Below are 24,274 nucleotides of genomic sequence, written 5' to 3'. Positions count from 1 at the left end.
GAATATAAACTTCCTAGTAATAACAGCAAACGCTCCTGGAATGCTCCTTGTCCCCTGGTATTTGCTAAGAATTTGCTCATTTTTGTTGACCCAAGCCTGTGAGGCTGGGAATAATACCATTCCCAATGTACTGGAACCCCTGGTTCTAAGTGAGCGAATATAGAACTGTTGAACCAGCGAAGGCGAGACTGCGCTTGAGGAAAGGGATCGGGAGTCCCCCAAGTGCGCTCTTACCGGTGCTGCACCACCTCGACGTCGTCCAGTGAATCCGGCACGCGCATGGCGAGCAGCCATTGCTCCTTCTCTCCGATCCACAGCTCGCACGCGTGCACCTCACCAAACATGCGGTAGACAGCAAGGGCATCCCGCAGCCACTGGCGCCTCAGTGCAGCCATCTCCGTCACCTCGGCGAACAGCTGCTCGGCCTCCACCACGCGCACCTGCAGTGCCACCACCAGGGACCCGGCGCCGCTGGCGCCCCCCAGGGTTGCCAACTGACGCCGCAGGCCGCCCACTGGCCCGCGATGCGCCTCCACCTCCCCGGTGAGCGCGCGGTGCTGGCGCGCCAGGCGGCGGCTGGACGCTTCGTCGTGGCCAAAGTCGCCTGCGGCTGCTAGGCGATAGGCATCGCGGAGCCAGTCCAGGAGCCCGTCGAGGTCCGCGCCGAACTGGTGAAGCGCACGCGCCTCCTGCAGCCGCCGCTCGCGCCGCGCCGCCGCCTCTTCCAGCCGCTGCCAGCGCCGCCGCGCGCTCGCCGCGCGCTCCGCGAGGCCCGCCAGGTGCACCGTCTCGGCGCCTGGGCCCTCGGCGCCGCCCGCCGCAGCCAGCTCCTCGCCGCGTCGCAGGGCCTGCTGCAACAGCGCACGCCGCCCGCCCAGCTCGCCCTGCAGGATCTTGTGCTGAGCTAGGAGGCGCGCGGTGCTGGACAGGTCGTGTGCGCCGCTCGCCGCGCCCGCCACGCCGCCGCCGCCCGCCGCCTCTAGGAGGCGCTCCTTGTCGCGGGCCCAGCTCTCGGCCTCCTCCAGCTCCTGCAGCAGCGCCCACAGGCTCCGCGAGGCTTCCAGCTCCGCGCGCCGTCGCGCGGCTGCCTCCTGCAGCTCCGCCAGACAGCCGTGCACGTGGTTCACGCGGTTGCAGATGACCTGCGGATCGCAGGGCTGGTAGCCTGGGCCGGGAGAAGGGGAGGATCCCGGGTTGGGCACCGGCTAGGGGACACCCAAGAGACAGTGGTGCGGGCTACCTGTCCAGTCCTTGGATCAGCTTCATCAGGGGCGAGGTTATGAGTCCCCTCCTCCAGGCAGCCTTCCTTGACACCCTGAGTCTGAAGCAGGCGCCTTCTCTGGCGCTCCCAGGCTTCTCTGTTCCCTCCATCCCCGCCCTGACCCCTCTGGTCTATCACTGCCTGTTCTGTCTCCCCCTCTAGACTGGGAGCTCCTTGAGGGCAGGGCGGGGGGCTGAATCCATCACGCCGTGTTCCCACCATTGTCCGGCACAGGGTGGAGCTCAGAGCAGTAGCCTAACGAAAATGGTGACTTATTGATTGAATGATGGATGGAAAAAGGTTCAGAGAATCCTAGAATCAGTATATTTTAGTGTAAATTGTGTTTCCTTCAGAACTGAACCAAATGAAACCACTCTAAGACCATTTCCTGGGTTCCCTCTCTCATCCTCTGTTGCCTTACCAATTAACTCTAGTGATGACCTGAACTCCCGTTTTTCTTCAAACATTTCACTTTCCTCCCAGATCTCGTCTGTGACTAGAGAATTGTGAAATTAACTCAATGGGTTGCAGCCAGCATTTCTTTAATGTAATAGAATAGAGTGAATAGAAAACATTAGACTGCAACACACGAGTTAAAGGGAAGTATTGTTTTATAAGACCTTGGTGTGTGTGTGTGTGTGTGTGTGTGTGTGTACTCTGGATCATGAGTAAATGTATTTCTGACTGAGTCAAAACACTGCCCTAGATGGTGTGGGGACAGAGCCAGGAGTGCAGTTTCCAGGCTCTCGGCCTCACGTGGAAAGGTGCTGGCTCAGGTAGTAAATGGCCATCAACTGTGATTGGATGGCCATCAGCTGTGGCTAGTTGGTCATCAGCTGTAACCAGTGAGCCACTGGCCACTAATATAACTGCTGTGGCTACACTAGCAGAAAATGGGGGCTAGCAAGAAGATGGTGGCAAGAGCAGATTGCAGCTAGCAAGTGAGGTTGGTTGGTTGGCAGAGAAGCAGATGGCGAGTTGCAGATCGTGTGGCTCCTGCTTCCTGTGTCTCCAACCCAGCCACCAGTGAGAATATAGTGATATGACTCCCTTATCTATGGCTCCGTGGGTGTTCCTTTTTGGCCTCACCATGTCCTGCATTCTTATGTGGGGAGCGGGAGCAGAGACCCCACATGACACCCTGCGTGAAAGATGGAATGCAGGATTTCTGAAATTCTGGATGTTCACTGAAACTGACCCAAATACCAAGGCATCCAACTGAATAATAAATAAAAACGGTGTCCACGTATCCAGCCCTTACTCTGACACCATGTCATTTACTCCTCACGAGCATCCTATGAGGTCAGCATCCTTACTAGCTCTATTTTACAGAAGAAGAAACAGAGACTCAGGGTGGGGAGCTGCTTGCCCAGGATTAGCTAAGACACAGCTGATCAGGACATCACACTCTGGACCAATCGTCAGGCAGCACTGCCTACCATCACCATGACAACATACACCCCACACTAGCCTATTTGCTGTTTTCTCAGTGCTGCTGGTTGTCACCAGGCACCAAGATCTCATGAAAAGAAGACAGAGGGAGCCTCCTGGGACAAATATCCCTAAGGTGAAAGAGAGGATCCTAACAACATCTCGTTCAGTTCTGGTAAGGGTGACAGGCTAAGCCAGGATGGGGTGTCAGTTTGCACCAGGACTTGGAAGGAGACCTCAACACTTGCTCTTAGGATGTGATCCAGCCCACAAGGCTGTCAAACTCCCCCACCATCCTGCAAACCTATAGGCTCCTCCTTTTCTAACAAAGTTCCAAGATTCCAAATGGTCCTGGCTCTGGACAAAGGAACAGACAGACCAACCTCAAAACCCTCTGATCAGCTCAGAGCCTCAGAGTGAAAGAAAGAAGCAGCCCTGACTGCTGTCTGCACACACAGCTGGCACACACAGTTCCACAGGGCACCAACATCAGACAAGGCCACTCCACAATTGTGATGGAGTGGGACAAAATGAGACCACCTATTACCACCGTGGGCACACACAAAAACAAGGTCACTGTGCAAACCACAAAAATGACCACCCATCCCCCTTCACCTGGCTAAGGTGAATGACCTGCCAGTTACTGTTCCTCCCACCACCTGGAGAAAAGTGATTAAGATGCGCAATTACCCCCATTTCCTGACAGCATTCAGTCTGCAGCAAGACACGTTAAGTGAAATCATCCCCAAGTCACCTAACACAAGCCTACATCTCCCTTACTGAGAGGCCCCATGGTGTGTGCGAAGAGCCAATAAACCCATCTGGTTTGACTATAGGGATCCCCGGCGGTCCCTGGCAGGAGGACACTGACATCAGTAAATTTATGTCAGCCAGCCTTAGTTTTGCCTGTCAGCATCCATGCCCCTGCTTCTGGTCATGGTGGCCCCACTTCGTCTCTCCCAGTCCATGTCTCTGGAGGGAACTGACCCCACTCTTGGGCCTGGGGAGGGCACACCACAAAGATATGGCCATTAGATCACTGCATAGCCTAGGGCCATGATACTTGGCTGAGCGATGGGGATGGAGCCCACAGAGGGCTAATGAAAGCCTTCCTGGACCTTTTTTTTTTTTTTAAACCCTGGACCTTTTGTGGGAACTACTGGGGAAAGGAGGCCTGTCTCCTGCTGGGTCTGCTAAGCTGCTGGGAGGTAGACATGGGGCTGAATGACCCCCGATTTACACCACAAGGGGAAGGACTGTCCAACAGTGACACAAACATAGAGATTAGATTCAGAAAGAAACAATCTTAAAAGCATCACTGAACCATGCCTGGATCCAGTCCCTCCTGAAGCCAAAATCACCCCTTCCGGGACATTGTAGTTACATCAGACAATACCTTCTCCTTTCCTCCTTATGCCAATTGAATTGAGTTTCTGTCACTTGCTGCTGAACAGTCCCTGACAATGCATTACCTTATTACTTTACACAGCCCTTTTATCATATTCACTGAGATGTGGCTGTGAGGCCTTAGCACATAACATGTGCTCAATAAATTGCAACTAGTGCTCCAGACTCTCAAAGCAGAAACAAGTCGTGTGCTTCAACCTCCAATCAAGGTACTAATTCCCTTGATGAGATAATTCTAGTGGAGTGGGATCCTAGTCTGTGCTTGGATGCCTCCAAAGTCAAGGAGCTCACTCCTTTTGTCGCTCAGGACTCATTCTGCTTCTATTAGCACCTGCCCTGAAAGTCTCCACTTCAGTCTCCAACCCCAGACTCACCCTGCAGCTGAGAGAAACGCAGGGCAGCAGCATTGAGGGCCTCCACCCGTTCACTCTGGGCGGCGATGTCCCCCTCCAGCAATCCATGCTTCTGCAACAGGTCCGCGGCCTCCACCAGGTGCTGCCCACACTCCCGGGACAGCAGCTGAGCCTACAAGATGGGGCAGCACAGAGCACAGTCTTGGCATTGGCCCTCAGGTCACTCCCCCTCCCTCACTCCTCGCGCCAGCCCTCTGCGCCCCTACACCATCACTTGAACTCTGAGCTCGGTCTCAGTCTCCTTGTGTCTGTCATCATCTGTCTCTCTCTGAATATTCCCCCTTTCATCGTCTCCACACTTCTGGGCTCTGGCTCTATCATGGTGCCCCTCTCTACGCCTCCATATCTATCTGTCCCTATCTCTTTCTCTCCATGTTTCTCTCTGTCTGTATCTCTCTCTCTGCTTTCATCCTTTTCTCCATCTCTGTGTCTGTCTATCTGCGTACCTATCCATCTATCTGCATCTGGCCAGTCTCTCTCTCAGGTGAACTCCCTCTTCCGAAGTGTCTTTTTCTGAAGCTGTTTAGATTTCTATTGCTAACTTTGTACGTGCTTCTGTAGTGCTCTCTCTCTCTCTGATTTCTCTTATTCTCTCTCAAACTGTCCCCATCTTCCTCTGGAATAATCTCCTTGTCTCTGTCTCTGGCTCTCTCTGGCTCTATAGCTCTGTGTCTTTTTAATCTATTTCTCTGTCTCTGTCTCTCACTCTTTCTTTCTCTGATTTCTCTTTGTCTCTTTCTGTCTCCCCCCTTCCCTCTTCATGTCTCTGACAACCCTTTCAGTGCCTAGACCCGTCCCGCCCCTCCTGGCACACCATACCCATCCTTGGCCCCCATGTGGCCCCCACCTGCATCTCTTCCATCCAGTCCACCATGTACACCATCTCCTGGAAGACCTTCTGCAGGGCCAGGTTCTGTTCGAGCCGTGTCCGCCGGGCACCTACCAGCCCAGTCAACAGGGCCCACTGGCGCAGGACGCTGTCACGCTGGGCTGCCACCCGTCGGACATCGTAGTAGCCCTCAGCTGCCAATGCCTGGGCCAGCTCCGCCACGCCCTGCACTCGCTCCTCATACGCTGCAATGTCCGCCTCAATTGCTTCATGCTTCTTCATGGCTGCCTCCACTGCTGGCAGCTCATAGCCAAAGTTGTCCTGGGACAGGGCAGGGCTCAGACACTCACCTGTGCTGCCTCAGCAGCCTACCTGCTACCTTGACCCTGTGTGAACTTGGAAACTCCCCCACCTGATTCTTTTACTCTGGAGACCAGTCCCACCATCCCAAGTTACCTTGGAAACCAGCCTCACCGTCCCTAGTTACCATGGATACCAGCCCCACCCTTTCCTGTTACCCTGGAGACCAGTCCTATACACTCCTATCACTGGGGACCAGCCCACCTTCCTCTGTTACCCTGGAGACTAGCGGCATCATCCCCAGTTACCATGGAGACCAGCCCCACCCTTCTCTGTTACATCTCTAACCTTAAACTTGTTACCCAGGAAACAGGCCCCATCCTCCCATTTCACTAGAGACCAGGGACCAGGCCTACCCTATTCTGTTACTTAGGAGACCAATTCTATCCTCCTGAGTTACCCTGGACACCAGATACAACCTCCTTTGTCACTTAAGAGACAATTAAATACTCTCCCTATTTCTGAAGAAACTAATTCTGTACTCTCTAGTTACCCTGGAGACTCTCTCACTCTCCTGTTACCCTGGAGATCAGGCCCACTCCCCTTCCTCACCAATCACTTAGGAGACCAGTTCTCACTTCCCACCCTCATTTGTCACCTAGGAGACTAATCCAACACTTCTCTGTTGCTTAGGAGACCAAGTCTCCCTCCCTGGTCCCAGGGCCATCATCCCACCCCACCCCCCAAGCCAAGCCCTAGACCTGGTACCTGGGAGACCAGGCGCTGGTTCTCATTCAGCCAGCTCTCCCTCATGGCCACCTTGTGGTCAAACCTCTGGGCCAGTAGTTCCAGCTTCTCCTGCCGGATCAGCTCCGCCCGAAGGGCAGCCTCCCGCTCATGCTCTGCCTTCTCCAACTGGCCCCATGCCTAGGGAGACAAGAGGAGGCAGTCAGACTCCAATAATTCCCCTAGTTTAATGGCCCTGACTTCTCTGTCTGAGGTCACTCCTAGCATTAACAGCACTTTTGTCCAAATTGGAAAAAACACATTGCTTCCTCATGACACTTTACAGCTGGAAAACTGTCAGAATGAATGTCCAATCCACAATGTCTACCATGTGAATGGCTCCCGTGAGCAGCTCCACAGAGCAACCCTGCCTCTCCCCACACTTTCAACCTCACCTTGTCAATATCCCAGATGCCACAGCCGTCTCGCGGCACGTAGAGACGACGGTTGCAGGCACGCAGTTTACTCTGGATGCTAAAGAGCAGCACCTCCAGGTTTCCCTTCTCCTGAAACCTGAAGGGGCATTAGCTCAGGAACCCGGCCTCCGTACTGCCACCTGCTGCCCGCCCTCCCGAGCTGGGCCTCACTTGACGGGCTTCTCCAGCGTGCAGTAGGCCGTGAAAGCCTGAAGCTGCTGCTGCACCCCACTCAACGAGTTGGCGAACTTCTGGTTGCTGATGAGGCCCACGGTCCGGTGGATCCAGGCCAGCAGTTCGGCCGCCAGCTGCTCGTAGCGTTCAATGATCTTCCCCACCTCCAACACCTGGTCCAGGACCTGGCCCGGCACAGGAAGGTGGGGTCAGCCTCACTGCAAACACACCCCCATGTGGTTCCCCGGCTCCCACCAGCCCATTCCTTGGTTCCTCAGACCTTCCCAATCCGCTTCCCCTCCACAGCCAGAGCTTTCATCTTGGAGAAATAGTGGTAGAAAGAGACCACATAGGTAATGATGGACTTCTCATCTGGAGTCTCCATGTTGACATCTAGGGGGTAAGGGAGAATGGGGGAGCATTATGATGAGCAGAGGGATTGAAGGTATTGGGAAGGGAGGGAGAACCCAGTCTTACTAGCTGTGTGACTATGGGCAGGATAACCAACCTCTCTGATCCTCAATTTTTGTATCTGACAAATTGGGATCTACCTCATGGGTTTAAACAATGCCCGACACATATAAACCACCATAGAAAAATTATAATTATTTCTCGAACACACCAATCTACCTTCCACCTCAGGGCTTTGCACATGCTGTTCTCACTATCTGGAACACTGTTCCCTCTTCCGTCCCTCTTCTCCTGACTCCCACTCATCCTCCAGGACTCAACTCAACTTAAATTTCCTCAGACAAGCCACCCTGTTCACCTTGTCTAGAGTTGGTCTCCTGTTACTCTTCCCCAGAGTAACATCATTTCCTCCTAGTTCCTCCAAATTCCTTATCAACAATTTGCAATTAGATATTCACTTATGTGATTAAGTCCTTATCTACAGTTTGAGCTCCATGAGGACATCGGCTATGCCTGTCTTTTTAACCACTCTTCCTGCCATGCTTAGCATACAGTACGAGCTCAGTAAATATTTACTAAGTGTATGAACGGTGCATGAGGTTTGAGGTCAAGGACATGAGCTTTGGAGGCTGCATGAACTTGAATCCCAGCTCAATTACTTACTCATTGCATGTCCTTAGAAAATAGGACATATTGGGGGTGGGGAGAGGGAGATGAGGGTAAGGGGGATCAAATATATGGTGATGGAAGGAGAACTGACTCTGGGTGGTGAACACACAATGGGATTTATAGATGATGTATTACAGAATTGTACACCTGAAATCTATGTAATTTCACTAACAATTGTCACCCCAATAAATTTAAAAAAAAGAAAAGAAAATAGGACATGTTGAGCCTCAGTTTCCCCATTGTTACAGCAGTGGTAATCACAGTGCCTGCCACCTAAGAACATTGTAGGTATTACAAAAGAGAAACTCAACAAAGTCTAATGATTGTTTCATTTACCTATTGAATGCACATTATATTTGGCCTATTCTTCCCCGCTTTGTGAAACTGACATCCACTAAACACCTATCATGTGCCAAGCACTGAGCACGGAATACAGCTCAACGAGGCAGGTAGAGGAAGATTAAGACCATGAATTCTGAAATCAGAAGTCCTGTTTACTGGTTTTCAGTGTGACGCTGGGCAAGTGACTTCGTATCTCTGAGCCTTTGTTTTCATTACTTTAAAACAGGATTGATCGGGCGGCCGTATGGCTCAGTTGTTAGAGCACGAGCTCTTAATAAGGTTGCCAGTTCAATTCCCACATGAGCCAGTGAACTGCACCCTTCACAACTAGATTGAAGACAGTGACTTGAGCTTGGAGCTGAGCCGGTTGGTTGGCTCAGTGGTTGGAGCGCGACGGCGCTCATAACATCAAGGTTGCCGGTTCAATTCCCACGTGGGCCAGTGAGCTGCACCCTCCACAACAAGTTTGAAAAACAACGACTTGACATCCTGGAAAAACACACTGTTCCCCAATTAAAAATAAATAATTAATTAATTTAAAAAAAAGGATTGATCAATTTTATTCAACCAAGTCAGTGTGAGGATGAAAGAGAACAATTATTTTCCTAAGGTCTTTTATTAGCTTTTTTTTTTTTTTAACTTTTATTTATTTTTTAAGTGTGTTTTTCCAGGACCCATCAGCTCCAAGTCAAGTAGTTGTTTCAATCTAGTTGTGGAGGGCGCAGCTCACAATGGCCCATGTGGGGATCAAACCGGCAACCTTGTTCTTAAGAGCACCACACTCTAACCAGCTAACCAGCCGCCGTAAATGAGAACAATTTTGATCAATTCCCAGCTGTGTGCTTGACACATACTAGTAGATGCTCAGAAAAACGGAGCAGCTGTTATTCCAGATATGGGACATTGGTGTGATCCTGGGTTGGGAATGAGGCTAAAGTCAGGGATAGGGTTGGGGATGGACTGAAAATGGAAAAGGGGTGGGGCTGAGTGAGGACAGAGCTGTGGATGGGGATAGACAAAGGGATGGGCTGGGGATAAGAATGGAGTTGGAAGTGGGACATGGATAATACTGGGAAGGAGTCTGGGGTTAGGGATGAAACAGTACTGGAGATGGGGTTGGAATGGTGTTGGTTTGGGGGCTGGGGCTAGAGTTTGGGAGAGAGAAGGGGTGGGTTTAGGGAGAAATGATTGAGGATGGGGTTGGGGAAGGGGAGGGGCTTAAGCTGGAGATAGAAATGGAGGTAGATTGGGGTTTGAGATGGAGATGGAGGAAGTAAGGGATGTGGGGTGGGAAGAGGGAAGAATTGGAGATGATAAAGGGGAGGGGGCTGGGGTTTGGAATGACCTCAGATTTGGGATGGTGTTGGGGTAGAATGGAATTGAGTTTGGGATGGCATTGGGGTTGGGAACCCCAAAGAGGACGTCTAGGCTGGGGCCATGCAAGGCTCACCCTCAGGGTCCAGCAGACGTGCCAGCCCTAGGTGCTGCTCAGCCGTGCGGAAGGCTCTCTGCAGGTTGTAGTTGGCATTGGACTTGGTGAGTTTGCTGAAGTCCACGAGATCAGGCCTGGGCAAGGGCATAGAGCGAGCAGGCAGCAGGCAGGCTCCAAAGCCAACAGGTGAAAGACACCCTTGTCTGAGCCCCACCCAGGGCAAGGGGCAGAAGGGGCCGGACCCAGCCAAGGGAAACGCTGTGTGCACTAGTGCATGTCTGTGCACCATTTATTGTGGGTGTAAGGGCATGTGTACGTCTCACTTCAGGTACCTACTTGGGTGTGTTTCTATACAGTATTATGTAGCGGGTAGAAGTGTGAGGGCTGCAGCCAGCCCGCCGGGCTCACATCCCAACGAGGCCACTTCCTGGCTGTCATCTGGGTGAGCAACTTCATCTCCCTGTGCCTCAGTTTCTTCATTTGTAAAATGGGGATAATAATAGCATAGCACCCTGCTTCACAGAGTCACTGAATGTTGTTAAGTGCTTTCCAATAAGCCACTTTCCAATATGTGCTTTCCAATAAGTCACTGAATCAGGAAAGCACTTAGAACAAGGCTGAGCACACAGAGCATTCAGTAAGTGTTACCACTGTTAGCTGGACCCCACTACAGCCTGTGGGTTTCTGGGTGTGTAGGTGGGGCTGGGTCTCCCCACGTGTGTATGAGTGCATACGTGTGACTTCTGGCTTCTCCCACAGCAGAGCAAGTCCCTCCCATCCTCTAGGTCTCTGTTTCCCCAATCTGTCATGAGGGTGGCCACGACACGGGTACAATTTGTCTGGGTGCCCACTCCTCCACCAGGTCAGCGCCAGGCTCTGAGGACTCACCTTGAGCAACTTCTCTCTGATGGGAGGAGGCACTGTGCACACAGCCAAGTGCAACCCCCACGGAGCATAAGCCCCTTAGCCTTGGGGTGTCTAAGCAGCAGGTGCAGCCATGTATGTGCATGAGTGTCTGTGTGTATGCACACATCTGTGCAAGGGCACACGTTTCTGTGTGTGCACAGGGTACATAGCCTGGACAGAAGTCTGTGTGGGTGTGTGCACCTATATGTGTGAAGGGAAATGTGTGTGTGTGTACACAGAGGTGAAAGCATGGGGCCTTGGGTCAGTGTGTGCCATCTATATACATACGTGTACAGGCATGTACCCGAGGGATGTGGGGCAAGAGGCAGGGCAGGGCTGGATGCCCCAGGCCAGGTGGTACCTGTGCCGGTGAATGAGGGCATTGAAGGCCAAGCCGTCCCGCCAGCTGGTGGTGAAATTCTGGATGTTTACCTCAGGGTAACTGGCAGCGTGGAAAGGAGAGACAGGCAGAGATGGAGAGTCAGAAGAGGAGAGGGGGAGAGAGAGGAAGGGAGGGAGAGACACACATAGATGAATGAATGGATAGATATATAGGTAGATAGATGGATGGATAGGTAGACAGACAGACAGATAGATGATAGATGATAGAGTGAGTCAGGAAGATAGAGACAGACATAGACATAGAGATAGACATAGAGATACAGACAGGAGAGGAGCAAAAAAGAAAGAGGCAGAGGGAGGAAGAGAGAGAAGGGAAAAAGGAGGGAAGAAGGGATAGAGAGAGAGCAAGATACAGTGATGGGGACAGAAAGGAGGGGAGAGAGAAAGACAAGAAGGGAGAGAGAGAGAGAGAGATGAGAACAAGGAAAAGCAGACACAGAGGTAACAACTGACACATGGAGAAACAGCATTGCAAGACGGAGACCCGCAGAAGGATGAAAAAGAATGCCGAGTCTCCCTTCTTCCTCCCAGGGGCTGCTCTCCAGAGGGCACTTGAGTTTCAGGCCATGGCCCTCCCCACGGGGGGGAGGAGAGATTTGGAGGTCCAGGGGACATGCCAGCAGAGTCTGTGCACCCCACTCCTCAATCCCACTGAAGGCACCCAGGACCCTGAATTTCCCACGCAAGCTGCCCGAGCCCTGGTGTGTGCCCTCCTAGGCTGAATGGTGGCTATTCGTGGAAGGGGTGGCTGGAACTGAGAGCTGGGGGATCCACACAGGTGCATATGAGGCCTCTTGAGATGCAGGCTGAGTTGGGGGAGAAAGAAGGAGTAGACTGGGACAGTCCACCACTTTTCAGCATTGATCTCTGAGGAATCCAAGTTCTAAATTTGAACCTGGCCTTCCAGATTGTTATATAGGTTTATTTAGCAAGGTCAGAAGAGTGGATGTGTTTCATTTACCAGTTTATGAGCTCCAGAAGTAACTTTTGACACTGAGGATTTGAACTGCCATTTGTACTCCTGTCCCCAAAGGAATTCCCGAGGTTAGGGCCCAGCCTGTGGGGGTTGGGAGGAGTGGGAGTGGGAGTAGGGATGAGAGGGGCTTACCCAGCTGTCTTCATCTGACACCACAAGAGCAGCGCATCTTTAGCAGAACGTGTCTCTCTGTTGTCCTCAGTCTCAATTTTTATGACTTGAATCTATGAAGATATAAAACACAGCTGCTAGGGCCTGGAGGGCTTGAGACTGGGAGAGGCCCCCTGCCCACCTTGCTTCCAGGAAGAGTGGTAGGTGACAGAGGAGATGGGAGAAGCAGCTTCAGGCTGGCAATGGGGGTTCAGAAGTGTGAGGATGGGTTCTGAAGTAGGCCAGGACCTCCATGGCGGGTGGGGGGGGTGGATTAGGATCTTAGTTTCCAGGGAAGGCTCCATTCTTGGCTTCTGGGCCATCTCCCTAATCCCAGCCACCATAATCCCCCACCTGGGCTAGTGCAGTGTCCCCCATGATGGTCTCCCTGCCCCCCCCCACAGTATGTTCCCCAAGTGGTAGAGAGAGGGACCTGTGAACACCCAAGTCAGATAACGTGCCTCCTATCCTCACTACCCTCTACAGCTCCAGCTCACTCTGGGTGAAAGTAAAAGTCCTCACAATCTCCTCTCATTACGGCTCTGACCTCATCTTCAACAGCTCACTCCATTCCAGAGACCTCCGTCCTCTTCACTAAATCACTAGCGTCCTCCCACCCCAGGACCTTTGCACTGGTTGTTCCTTCTGCCTGGGATACCCTTTCCCCATGTCCCCACAAGGGGTGATGATGGCTGGGATTAGGGAAGTGGCCCCAGCTCCACCCATCCTTGCGGTCTGTACTCAGGTCACCTTCTCAGTGAGCATTTGGCCAACCACTTGATTTTAAATCTCATTATGTACACCCAAATTTCCCATCCTCCTTCCTGCCTTATTATCTCAGCATTTATCATCACCTATACTTCTTATTTATCTGGTTTACTGTCTCTCCTGCTATGAACTGAATTGTGTCCTCCCCAAATTCCTAAATTGAAGAAGCCCTAATCCCCAATGAGACTGTATTCGGAGATAGGGCCTTTAAGGTGATAATTAAGGTTAGATGAGGTCATACGAGTGGGGCCCTAATCCAATATGAATGGTGTCCTTATTAGACAAGAAAGAGACCTTAAGGACATGCACACACCGAGAAAAGGCCATGTGAAGATGCAGAGAAAAGGCAACGGTCAGCAAGCCGAGGAGAGAGGCCTCAGGAGAAACCAAACTTGTCAGCACTTTGATCTTAAATCACAGCTTCTAAAACTGTGAGAAAATAAGTTTCTGTTGTTTAAGCCCCCCAGTCTATGGTATTTTGTTACACTAGCCCTAATAGACTAATACACTCACTAACCTGTAAAAGTCCCAGGACCACAGGATATTTACCTATTGTTCTATTGTTTCCTGCGGTAACAGATGTCTGTTTTGTTTCTACTATGTGTTAGCACACGTAGTAGGTGTTCAATAAAGTTCTGAATAACCCAGAATCTAGAACAGGTTCAAGAGCCTCAGGTGGGTTTTGAGAGTTGGGTCTTGGACTCAAGACTTGAGTTTGACATTTGGGTGCAAGAGAGAGAACTAGGTTCCCAGGAGGTCCCAGCGCCTAGTGCAAGGCTCCAGTCACAGGCCACCACCCTTAAGCCCACAGTCACATCCCTGATTCTGTACTGACAATGCCCATACCTGCCTCCAGCCTCCACCCCTCTCGTGAGCTCCATTCCCAGGATCCAGTGGATTCCTAAATGCCTCCTCCTAATGTCCTGGACCCCTTAGGACCACTGCGTCTCAAAATGACCTTAGTGTCTCTTCCAAACCTGCTCTTCCTCCCTGACTCTGTCTCAGGGCGGCCCCACCATCCCCCAGGGCCCAGGCCAGAGCGTTGGGCCTTGGCCTGGACACCTCCCCATCCTGTCCCTTCCCCTATGGTGTGCCCAACTCCCCTTCTGAGCATCTTTACCATCTTCCCTCCTCTTTACCTTCCTATGCTCCAAGCCCCCAGTTTTGACAATGACCCCCAATCCAGAAGGGGCCTTCTAAATATGACTATGCCCCTCTTGATAAATGTTCCAATCTCTCCCCATCTCAGACAGAATAAAACGCAAACTGCTAATCAGAGATCACCTAGGCCTGCCAACCCCTCTGACCTCATCTCCTCTGTCTTGCCCTTACCTCCCAGTCTCTAGCCATACTGGTCTTTCTGTCCTTCCAACATGCCAAGCTCATGTCCACCTCAGGGCCTTTGCATCTGCTGTGTCCCCTGCCTGGAATGATTTGTTCATTCATCTTCATATGTCATCCAGCCATCAGCTTCTCAGAGAGCCCTTCTTTGATCACCCAGTCTAAAATTTCAACACCATCAACTTAATATTTTATATCCCTGTTACTGATTTGTCATAATCTCTTCTGCATAGCTCTGTTTACTTCTCTGCCTAGAGCGGGTCCTTTTCCCATACATCTCGTGTTTATGTATTTATAGGTTTGCTTATTGTCTGTCCATAAAGGCAGAAAATTTGTTTCTGAACTAGAACAAGATTATCTGGATTCGAATTCCAGCTCCACTACCCAGCTGTGTGACTTTGAGCATATTACTTCACCTCTCTGGGCTTCAGCCTCCTCACTGGTAAAATGGAATAATAAATAACACCTAATTTATCAGGCTTTTGTGCGTATTAAACGCCAAGTGCTTAGAACAGTGCCAGGAATGGAGTAAAACACATATAATGATGAACATAGTGATGGTGATAATTATTATTACTTTTATCATTATTTTCATCCCCACCCCCTGGAACAGGGTTCCCCGAGCATATTAAAATATTTTTGGAGTTAATGAATTAATGAGTAAACATGTGAGTGGGGGACGCCCTCCTAAGGCCTCACCGCGGGGGTGGCCTGGGCAGGGGTTTACTTGGGGTCACCTGGAAGCGCAGGATGATGGTCCAGACCAGTCCTAGGGTGAGCCGGTGGTTCCCGTCCACGATGTCATGCGAACCCACATTTTCCAGGTGCACGCGCTGCTCCTTCAAGAACTGCAGCGCCTTGTCCACATTTTCCAACGAGTGGATTCTCATGCGACCGCGCGTGGGCCTTGGCTAGGGCGACCGGGGTGTTGGGAGATGGAGGGCCTGGCCTAGAGCACTGTGCCCTAGGCCCCACCCCTTCCAAAGAAGCCCACCCAGTAGCCAGGCTCCCTGGAAGTCCAAGTCCAGGCCACGCCCCTTCAGTTTTATCAAAGACTCAGGACCCCATCCGAAAGAAGCCCTCCCTTTCCCATAGCCAGACCTTTTCAGGAGCCAGTTCGCGGCTTATTCAAATTTCTGTCCCCAGCCCTTCTACCGAAGCTCCACCTCCGACCTTATAACCGCAAGTCTTATCACGAAGCCCCGCTCCCCCTGCCTATAGCCTTTGTGCCGCTCCTTCCACTGGATCTCATCCTTAGGCTATCCGTATTTCTCCATTCCATAGTTACACCCCTCACTGCCTCCCTTTTAGGCCCCTGCCTGGAGCCATGCCGATTCCTATCAAGCCACTCCCCACCCCAGGGCTCGCCCCTTATTTATAGCTCTATTCCTTCCAATGACAACTGTGTCTGTTCTATAGTCATGCCCCTCACGACTTGAGCTCCAAGCTCTGGGCCTTTAATGAATCTCTAGCTCCATCCGAACCCCACTCTGCGATGAAGCCCCATCTAAGCCCGAAATACAACTGCAACCCACACAAGCCACACCCATAGGACAGTTCTGTCTGGTCCCCCAGACTCCCACGACACAGGCCTCCCCTTCAGATGACAAGCTCATCCTCATCCATAGACACACACCCCGACAAAGTTCTGCCCCTGTTTTATAGCCACTGCCCCCCTGCTACCGTACTACCCAGGCCAGTCCCTTCTAATAAAGTTCCATCTGTCTCCCATAGCCCCACCCCTCCCACTGGAGCCCGACCCAAGCTCAGAGTCCCTCAACCATTGCCCTCACCTTCAACAGGATCCCCCTGTTCCAAGCCACACCCCCAGGCTCCTCACAACCAAGCTCCACCCCTTTGCCATAGCCCTGCGTACCAGAATTAGGAGCTTCTAACCCACCCGCTCCTTGTAGGACGCCCCGCCCATGCATTATCCAGGCCCTGGTTCCAGCTCAGTCCGAGACCCCCGGGTCAACACCTTTTCGCCCAACACTCCAGGCCCCCTCACCAGCTGCTCCCCGGACAGCACTTCCAGTAGCCGCGTGAGCACGAAGCCGTCCCGGAGGTCCGCATAGAGGTCCCCGATGTGGCAGCCAATGCGGGCGAGGTGAGAGTTCACCCATTTAGTGAAAGTTTTCTTCTGCACGGCCTCCCGTTCATCTGAAGGACAGGCTCTAATGAGACCCCGCCTCCACCTCTCCGGGAACTCCCCCTTCCATCTTCATCCCAGCCCCACACTGCCCACCGTTCAGGCCCAGCTCTCTTCAACAATCAGGTCTTTCCGAAGACAGCTTCTCCTACCTGGGATGCCTTCTTCTACCCTCCATTGCCCACCTGAAGACAGCCTTCTTAGTCTTTTAAAGTTTTCCTGAGATATCACTTCCACAAGAAGCCTTCCCTGTTTCTTACCCCCAGTTGGCTTTGTTCATTCAATAAATACTTGAATGTCCTACTATATGTCCCTCACTGTTCTAGGCTCTGAATACAGGCAGAGTCCTTCGGTCATAGAGCTCAGTTTAGTGGGGGATCACTAGGGAACCATGGAGGGTCAAGGAGGAGGAGAAGCATGATGACAGGTGTGTTTCAGCAATATCTCTGCCTGCTGTGCAGAGGGTAGATCAGAGAAGGCAAGAATGGCAGCCAAGAGACCAGTGAGGAGATTGGGGAAGGGACTCAGGAGAGAAAAGACGAGGCTGGAGGAGGGTAGTGCAGTGGGAATGGGATAAGAGGGCATATTGGAGAGTCATTTGGATGAGAAAGTAAAACTTGGCAACTGACAGGCTGTGGGGGATGAAGAGGAAGGAATATGCTAGACTGAATGTTCCCTGAGAGCAGAAACCGTGTCTCCCCCTCTGTAGTCAGCTAGACACTGCATGTCCCGCATCCCTAGGGCAAGAAGTAGGCATATGACTACTGAGGAAAGCATGAAGGAACAAAATGGAGACACCATAGCCAAGCTAACAAAATTACTTAAATCAGAATGGGCTGAAATGTGAGAGATTGATTTTATTTTACTTTAGCTAGCCTGAGGATTTAACTTTTGAAATTTTCAGTTATTCATCAATTCCTGGGGATACATATTAATCCTATAAACAACCCTCTGAAGAACTTAGGAGAAAGAATGTTCATGGGTCCAGATGACCTGACATCCATTATCCATACCGCCTGAGATCTGAAACATTACCACCTCGAACCAATCCAGAGGCTAAGAATGCACGACTGATTCAAGAATGTACTTTTTACTATAAGAACTCTCAACTTTTCTCTTTTCTTCAGAACACTCTGGGTGTCACCTAGTAGTGTTTCCAGCTTGGCAAATCTTAAGACCCTTGATTAAAACTTATTTTCCCAAAGCCTCCTGATTCCTTTATGCTCGGTTGACACTACCAATGGGAGGCGAATGGAAGTATGTGCGCAACTTCTGCCTCGCTTGCTTACAAAGAAATTGGGAGCTCTTTTACCATCTTATTTTTTTAAATAACAGCTTTAGTGTGAGCTATATAAATCACACAGTATAAAATTCATCCTTTTAAAGTATAAATTCAGTGGTTTTTAGTATGTTCACAGAGTTGTGCAACCATTGCTGCTATCTACTTTTCAGAACATTTTCAACACCCCAAGAAGAAACTCTGTACCCATTAGCAGTCACTCCCCATTCACTCTTCTCTCAGCCCTAGGTAACCATTAATCTATTTTCTGTCTCTATGGATTTCCCTATTGAGAACATTTCATATATTAATAAATGGAATCACACAATATATGGCCTTTTGTGTGTCTGGCTTCTTTCACTTAGCATAATGTTTTCAAGGTTCATTGATGTTGTATCATGGATCAGTACTTCATTCCTCTTTATGGCCAAATAATATTCCATTGAGTGGATATGCTACATTTATTTCTCAGTTGAGGGACATTGGGTTATTTCCACTTTTTGGCAATTATGAATAATGCTGCTATGAACATTCAGGTACAAGTTTTTCTGTGGACACATGTTTTCATTTATCTTGAGTATGTACCTGGGAGTAGAACGGCTGGGTCATAAGATAACTCTATGATTAACCTTTTGAGGAACCGCCAGACTGTTTTCCAAAGTGGCTGCACTATTTTACATGTGCACCACCAATGTACTAGGGTTCCAATTTTCCCACTTGTTATTTCCTGGGTTTTGGTTTTGGTTTTTGATGGTCATCCTAGTAGGTGTAAAGTAGAAATGATTTGTATTTCCCTAATGATTAATGATGTTGAGCATCTTTTCACATGCTCATTGGCCATTTTGTCTTTGGAGAAATATCTATGCAAATACTTAGCCCATTTTTTAATTGGGGTTATTTGTCTTTTCATCTACAACTTTTATCTTACTATCTACAACTACCTGTGAATCTATAACTATTGCATAATTTAAAGTTTTTCCAAAAAAGGAAACTGCTGCCTGGCCTTTCTCCCTCTCACCCCAACTCCCACATCTTGAATAGCAAGGTCCATAGAGCACAGGATGGAAAAAAAAACCTGGACTCCACACTGACTGCTTGAAATAGTGCCTGCCTGCCAATGAGCTTGCTCATCTAGGGACCATCCAGGAGGGAGAAATAAGCTTCTGTCCCCTTTAAGCCACTGTATTGTTGGGTCTTTTGTTACAGCAGCTTAGCCTGTACAGATATTAGTCACATTTCATTTCTAAATAAATTAGTAGTCACATTTTGAAGATCACACACAAGGAAGTGATGGGTATTTGGTTCTTTTGCCTTCTAATGCCTATCTCCATGTCAATAGCAGGTTTGGCCAATGCTGAAGCCAAAGTGGAACTTCAGTGCGGTGCCAGAATGAAGACAACTGGATTGAGCCCTGCCTCTATGATGACTGGCTGTGTGACTTCAAGAGGTCACCTCTCCCCTTTGGGCCTTCATTTTCCCCTTGGCAAAAGTGAGGGTTTGGACTAGATCAAGGTTTCCTCAGTGGGTCCTGGAGGAACCCTAAGTATTTGGGAACACCTTCTTAGAGGACAGAGATCTACAAGAATATTTTTTTATTTTGTCTTTTCATTTCAATGATACACAAAGAAAATTAATAGAAACACATCCTGGACCATCTGGATGGCACTTCATAAAGGACTATGCAGTGAGAGTTTGGTTTTGGTGATTACAATCTTTTTAGCATGGAGCGGGGGTCCAGAAGTGAAATGACATGGGGGCGAGGCAGGCTTTGAAATTGAGAAAACTAGGCCCTCATTAAAGGGGACAATGGGCACATGGCCGTCGTGACTGGAGATTTGAAGGAATGGTGACTCAGTGTTGCCATATCATGTGATATTCCATGAGGAGCCAAAAATCTAGATTTTTTTAAAAAGACAAAATCTCCCTAATGTTAAATGTTGTCAACTGATTTACATTTTTGTAAACCATAGTGGAAGTGAAATCACGTATGTCCCTGAGTGCCACTTCTGACCTAAGATGACATTGAATGTTTACTGTATTGGTGAGTCTGTTTGACTACCGTGTGGAGTGTCTTTGTTTGCCCTTCCAGTGCCACCCGCCACACTTCTGCACTGCTCTGGGCCCTGGGGGCTGGCTGATGTGGACTGTATAAATGGGCTCCTCAGCCCTCAAAGGCCTCAGACTTCCAGTTGGGTTTGGACAGCAGGAGAGGAGAGGAAAGAAAAAAGGCCAAAAAAATGTATTCCCTCCCTGCCTACCCAGCTTTGGGCAGTGCCTAGTTCCTCTCTCTACACCCCCCACCCCTGCTGGGGAGGCCTCTCTCCCCTCTCACCACTCCCTGCCCCAGCCCGTGGGGGTCTCCATTGCCCTTGTAGGTTCCCCTAGTCCTGCCCACACCTCTGTAAATAATGTCTTCCTTAAACTCTCCTCCATTTTACCCCTTTGAGGGGGCCATCTGCTTCCTGCCAGGACTCTAGCTAACACAGATAGCTTTGGGCTGTCAAGCTCTGAGACAAATAACAATTGTCCTACCTCTCCCATGTGCTCATGTTGAGTTATTTTTCCATTTCTATATTCTTGGAGAAATATACATTCTCCACTGTGGTCATTACCAATCACAAGTGAAATACATTCCTTAGAATAAGACTTCAGTTTATTTACATTTCAATACATTGGGACCTTCATAGAGCAGAGGAAAACTACTCCTTTATCCATGACTTTTAAGGAGAAAGGTTAGAGAGACTTAATATGTAAATGATATATTTGGATATTAGTCTGGAAAAAGTTAGGAAGCTCGAGACTGCCAAGTATGTGTGGAAATATGGGGGTATCACAACCCTCATATGTGCTACTACATTATGGCGAGTTATGGACTGGGGCAACAATTCTGATGACAATCTGAGTCCAATTAAATTAGTGCACACCCCCATGACCCAGCAATTCTTTCCCCTATCTATATGTCCCCAAAACCTTTTTCACACTGGTTTATAAGGAGCATACAGGAGGATGTTCAATGCAATGCTATTGGGACTGGGGGGTAGGGCAGGGGCAAGATTGGAGACAGCCTGGTTGTCCATCACTGGGAAGGGAATGGGTCACATGTGGTGACTGCACACCATGGACTCCATGCAGCCGTGAGAAGCAACAGATTAGATGTACACAGAGCCACATGGATAAGCCTTAAGGCATCACGCTGCGTGAGAAAATCATGCAAAGATACAACCTAGACAAAGACAAAATTTGCATCAGTTAGCAATACCTGTACGCACAAACCCATACATATAGGACTCCCAGATTTATGACAAGGTGACATTGCAGTTCAGGAAGAAAAGGAAAGCTTTTTCAATAAATGGAGCTGAGTTGACTGGATATCCATGAGGAGGTGGGAAAAGGACCTTGACCCACACTGTACAAAATAGTAAATATCATTTGGTTTATAAATAAATCTAAATGTGAAAGGAATACAACAAAGCTTTAGAGGAAAACATCAAAGAGTTATCTCCATGACCTTGAAGTAGGCAAGATTTCTCAAACAGGACACAAAATGTTAGCCACAAAGGACATAATTATTAAATAATTATCAAATTAGACTACATTTAAATTAAGAAATCCTGTTCATCAAAAGTCACCATTAATAGAATGAAAAGATAAGCCACAGAGTGGGAGAAAATATTCACAACATGTACATCTAACAAAGGATTTGTACCCAGAATATATAAGAACTCCTGAAAAGTAATCAGAAAAAAGCAGGAAAAGAGGCAAAAGACGTGAATGGACACTTCACAGAATATCCAAATAGTCAATAAACATTTGAAATGGTGCTTCACTTCATTAGTTGCTATTAGTCATCAGGAAAATGCAAATTAAAGCCACAATAGAATGCACACCCACCAGAATGACTAAAATTAAAAAGAATGACCATAGCAAGGGTTGGATGTACACCAACTGAGTCACTCATACACCGCTGGGGGAGTGTAAAATGCTACAAACTGGCAGTTTTTACTAAAGTTAGAAATACGCTTACCCTATGACCTAATAATGTCACTCCGGGGTGGGTCTAAGCCAACCAGAAATCAGCACTTATGCCAATAAAAAACATGTACTACAAAGTTTAGAACAGCAATAGCTTGTAATAGTTTCATTTGTAATAGTTTGTAATACTAGTAATTATTAGTTTGCGATAGTCTAGTTTGCGATAGCCCTGACCCAGAAAGAAGCAACCTAAATCCATTTATCAACAGGTGAATGGATAAACTATGACACATTCACGCCGTGGAATACTAGACAGTAATTAGAAGGAACACCTACGACTACAGGTAGGCATGAATGGATCTCACAAGCAAAGTGTTGAGCGAATGAAGCCAGACACAAAAGGTTTCCATTTATATGGTGTTTGAACACTAGCAAAATGAATGTGTGCGTTAGAAATGAGGACAATATCCACTCTTGGGATGTGGTATTAGAGAAGTGGCTTGTCTGGGGCTGTTATATTCTGTTTCCTTATCTTGGTGCTGGTTACAAGAGGGTGCTTATTTGTGGAAATGCTGGACACTCATGATTTATCTGCCTTTCTGTGTGCCTGCAATAATTTAATAAAGTTAAAATATATGTCTGCACACACACCAATTGGCAATGAAAAATCACCCACATGTGAAGGAAAGGATTTGCATTAAAACTATCAGAATGAAAAAGGGGAAAAAAACCACGATCAGAATGGTTGCCTACAGGGGAGAAGGCATTGGTGTGAGATATAGGAATAAAAGAGAATAAACTAGTAGATAAAGAGGAGAAGGGCCTCTCAAAGATGGTGACAGCAAGCCACAAACTCTGGACCTTTCCGAGCAAGAGGTCCAGGCAATTTTTTAAATGCCTTCATGCTAAAACATGTTACGGAGGACTCTGCTCAAAGATTTGGCCTTAGTTTGAATAGAAAAAAACCACGAGAGAAGCAGGCAAAGGGATACAAACGGAAATGCACCCCAGTGGTCTAGGTCATTGCATTTTGAACAGCAACATGGTTTTACAGAACAGCGACATCCCAAAGTTACTGTTAAGCTGAATGTTATTGGTTTTGTGATTTGGGTCTGGAGTCCAGTATATGTGTTTCCGTTGTAGAGGATTGTAGGCATAAGAGAGATAAACAGAATTGTGTGTTTGTGTGCATTTAAGAAACTACAGTTATAATAATTTAAGTAGACACAGGGAACGTATGAGACTTTTTTTTCTTAAAGGGGATCTCTACAAATCTCTAGACTAGATGCTGTTTGAGGTCCAGCACTGATGTTCCATAAATCCATGATCCTAAGATTTGAAGAGTCCTTAATCTCCATGTTACTATCTCCCACCTCTGCTTTGAATCTTACCACAGCTGCCTGGTGTGCTCACACCTTTCACGGTGGCCTCCAAGGCCCTTCAAGATGTGGCTCCCACTGGCTCCTCGCCCGTCATCATTTACTCACCACTGTACCCTCCTCACTCAAGTCACTCCCAACTTCTGGAGATCTTATATATGCTGTTCCCTCTGCCTGGAATATCCTTTTCCACTCTCCACCCCAGGTTTCACTCCTCTTCATCCTTTAGGCCTCAGCTTAGGCATCTTCTCCTCCAGGAAGCACTCCTTGACTCTCTAGGTGGAATTAGGCGGCACCTCATCTGGGCTCCTACACCCCCTGGGGATCCCCATCACAGCCTTCTGCCTGGGCCTCCCCACTCCTGGCCCTGACCCTCTGTGTCATCACTATCTTGCGAAATCTAACAGTCCCACTGGACTGGGAGTTTTGTGGGGGCAGGATTGGGACTGGCCCCATCACCGTTATGTCCCTCATATTGTGCACAGAGCAGGCACTGAATAAATATTTGGTGGCTGACATAAAAAATTCTGGAATTCTAAATTGGTACGCTCCCCAATTTTTAGGCTTCTAAGCATCTAAAAGTGTAATTTTAAGTTTCCAAGAGTATACGAGTATGTTTCTATCATTCTTGGTTTCTAAATCAGAGGAAGCTGGAAATCCATGGGTTGAACGTGGTTCATACTTTGTGACACATACAGATTTGTTTTCATTGGGAAATTAAAGATAAATATCAGAGCCAGCAACTTTGGACCTATATTTCCCCATGGCGAGTGCTGGTGTCCAGGGCTGGACACCATTGTTCTCTGGGTGCCCAGGGGCCCCAGTTCACTCACTCATCTATGTCACCTGCTTCCCCAGAGGTCTTTGAATTTGACACCCTGCTCAACACCTTTTAGTTATAAAGTTCCAAAAACCTTAGCATCAAAGATCCCGTGATTGCCAAATGCTGAATTGCTGAAATTCTGAGATTCTGAGGGAACTGATTCTCACTTTAAGGTTTCAAGATTTCATGATGATAACAATATATATTTTATGTATATAACACTCCCTGTTTCTGAGATATTAACATCCGAAAAGTCAA

General features: G+C 48.8%; 1 protein-coding gene across 4 annotated transcripts in view; it reads right to left on the bottom strand.

Moving 5' to 3' along the window:
• Positions 1–24,274, bottom strand: part of SPTBN4 (spectrin beta, non-erythrocytic 4) — a gene marked incomplete at its 3' end in the record, with an annotated part of 71,341 nt that overhangs the window by 43,090 nt on the left and 3,977 nt on the right. For all 4 annotated transcript variants that reach the window (XM_081031399.1, XM_081031398.1, XM_081031397.1 and 1 more), the window contains 12 exons: positions 16,423–16,574; positions 15,152–15,325; positions 12,288–12,379; positions 11,139–11,219; positions 9,890–10,005; positions 7,298–7,410; positions 7,015–7,202; positions 6,823–6,940; positions 6,410–6,568; positions 5,360–5,662; positions 4,474–4,624; positions 235–1,165 (listed from right to left, as the gene is read on the bottom strand). In XM_081031399.1, the coding sequence (XP_080887525.1) occupies positions 235–1,165; positions 4,474–4,624; positions 5,360–5,662; positions 6,410–6,568; positions 6,823–6,940; positions 7,015–7,202; positions 7,298–7,410; positions 9,890–10,005; positions 11,139–11,219; positions 12,288–12,379; positions 15,152–15,325; positions 16,423–16,574 (2,578 nt within the window). The remainder of the gene's footprint in view (positions 1–234; positions 1,166–4,473; positions 4,625–5,359; positions 5,663–6,409; positions 6,569–6,822; positions 6,941–7,014; positions 7,203–7,297; positions 7,411–9,889; positions 10,006–11,138; positions 11,220–12,287; positions 12,380–15,151; positions 15,326–16,422; positions 16,575–24,274) is intronic.

Source organism: Rhinolophus hipposideros (assembly GCF_964194185.1).
Source record: "Rhinolophus hipposideros genome assembly, chromosome: 21".
NCBI lineage: Eukaryota > Metazoa > Chordata > Mammalia > Chiroptera > Rhinolophidae > Rhinolophus > Rhinolophus hipposideros.
This window is presented reverse-complemented; position numbering and strand designations above follow the sequence as displayed.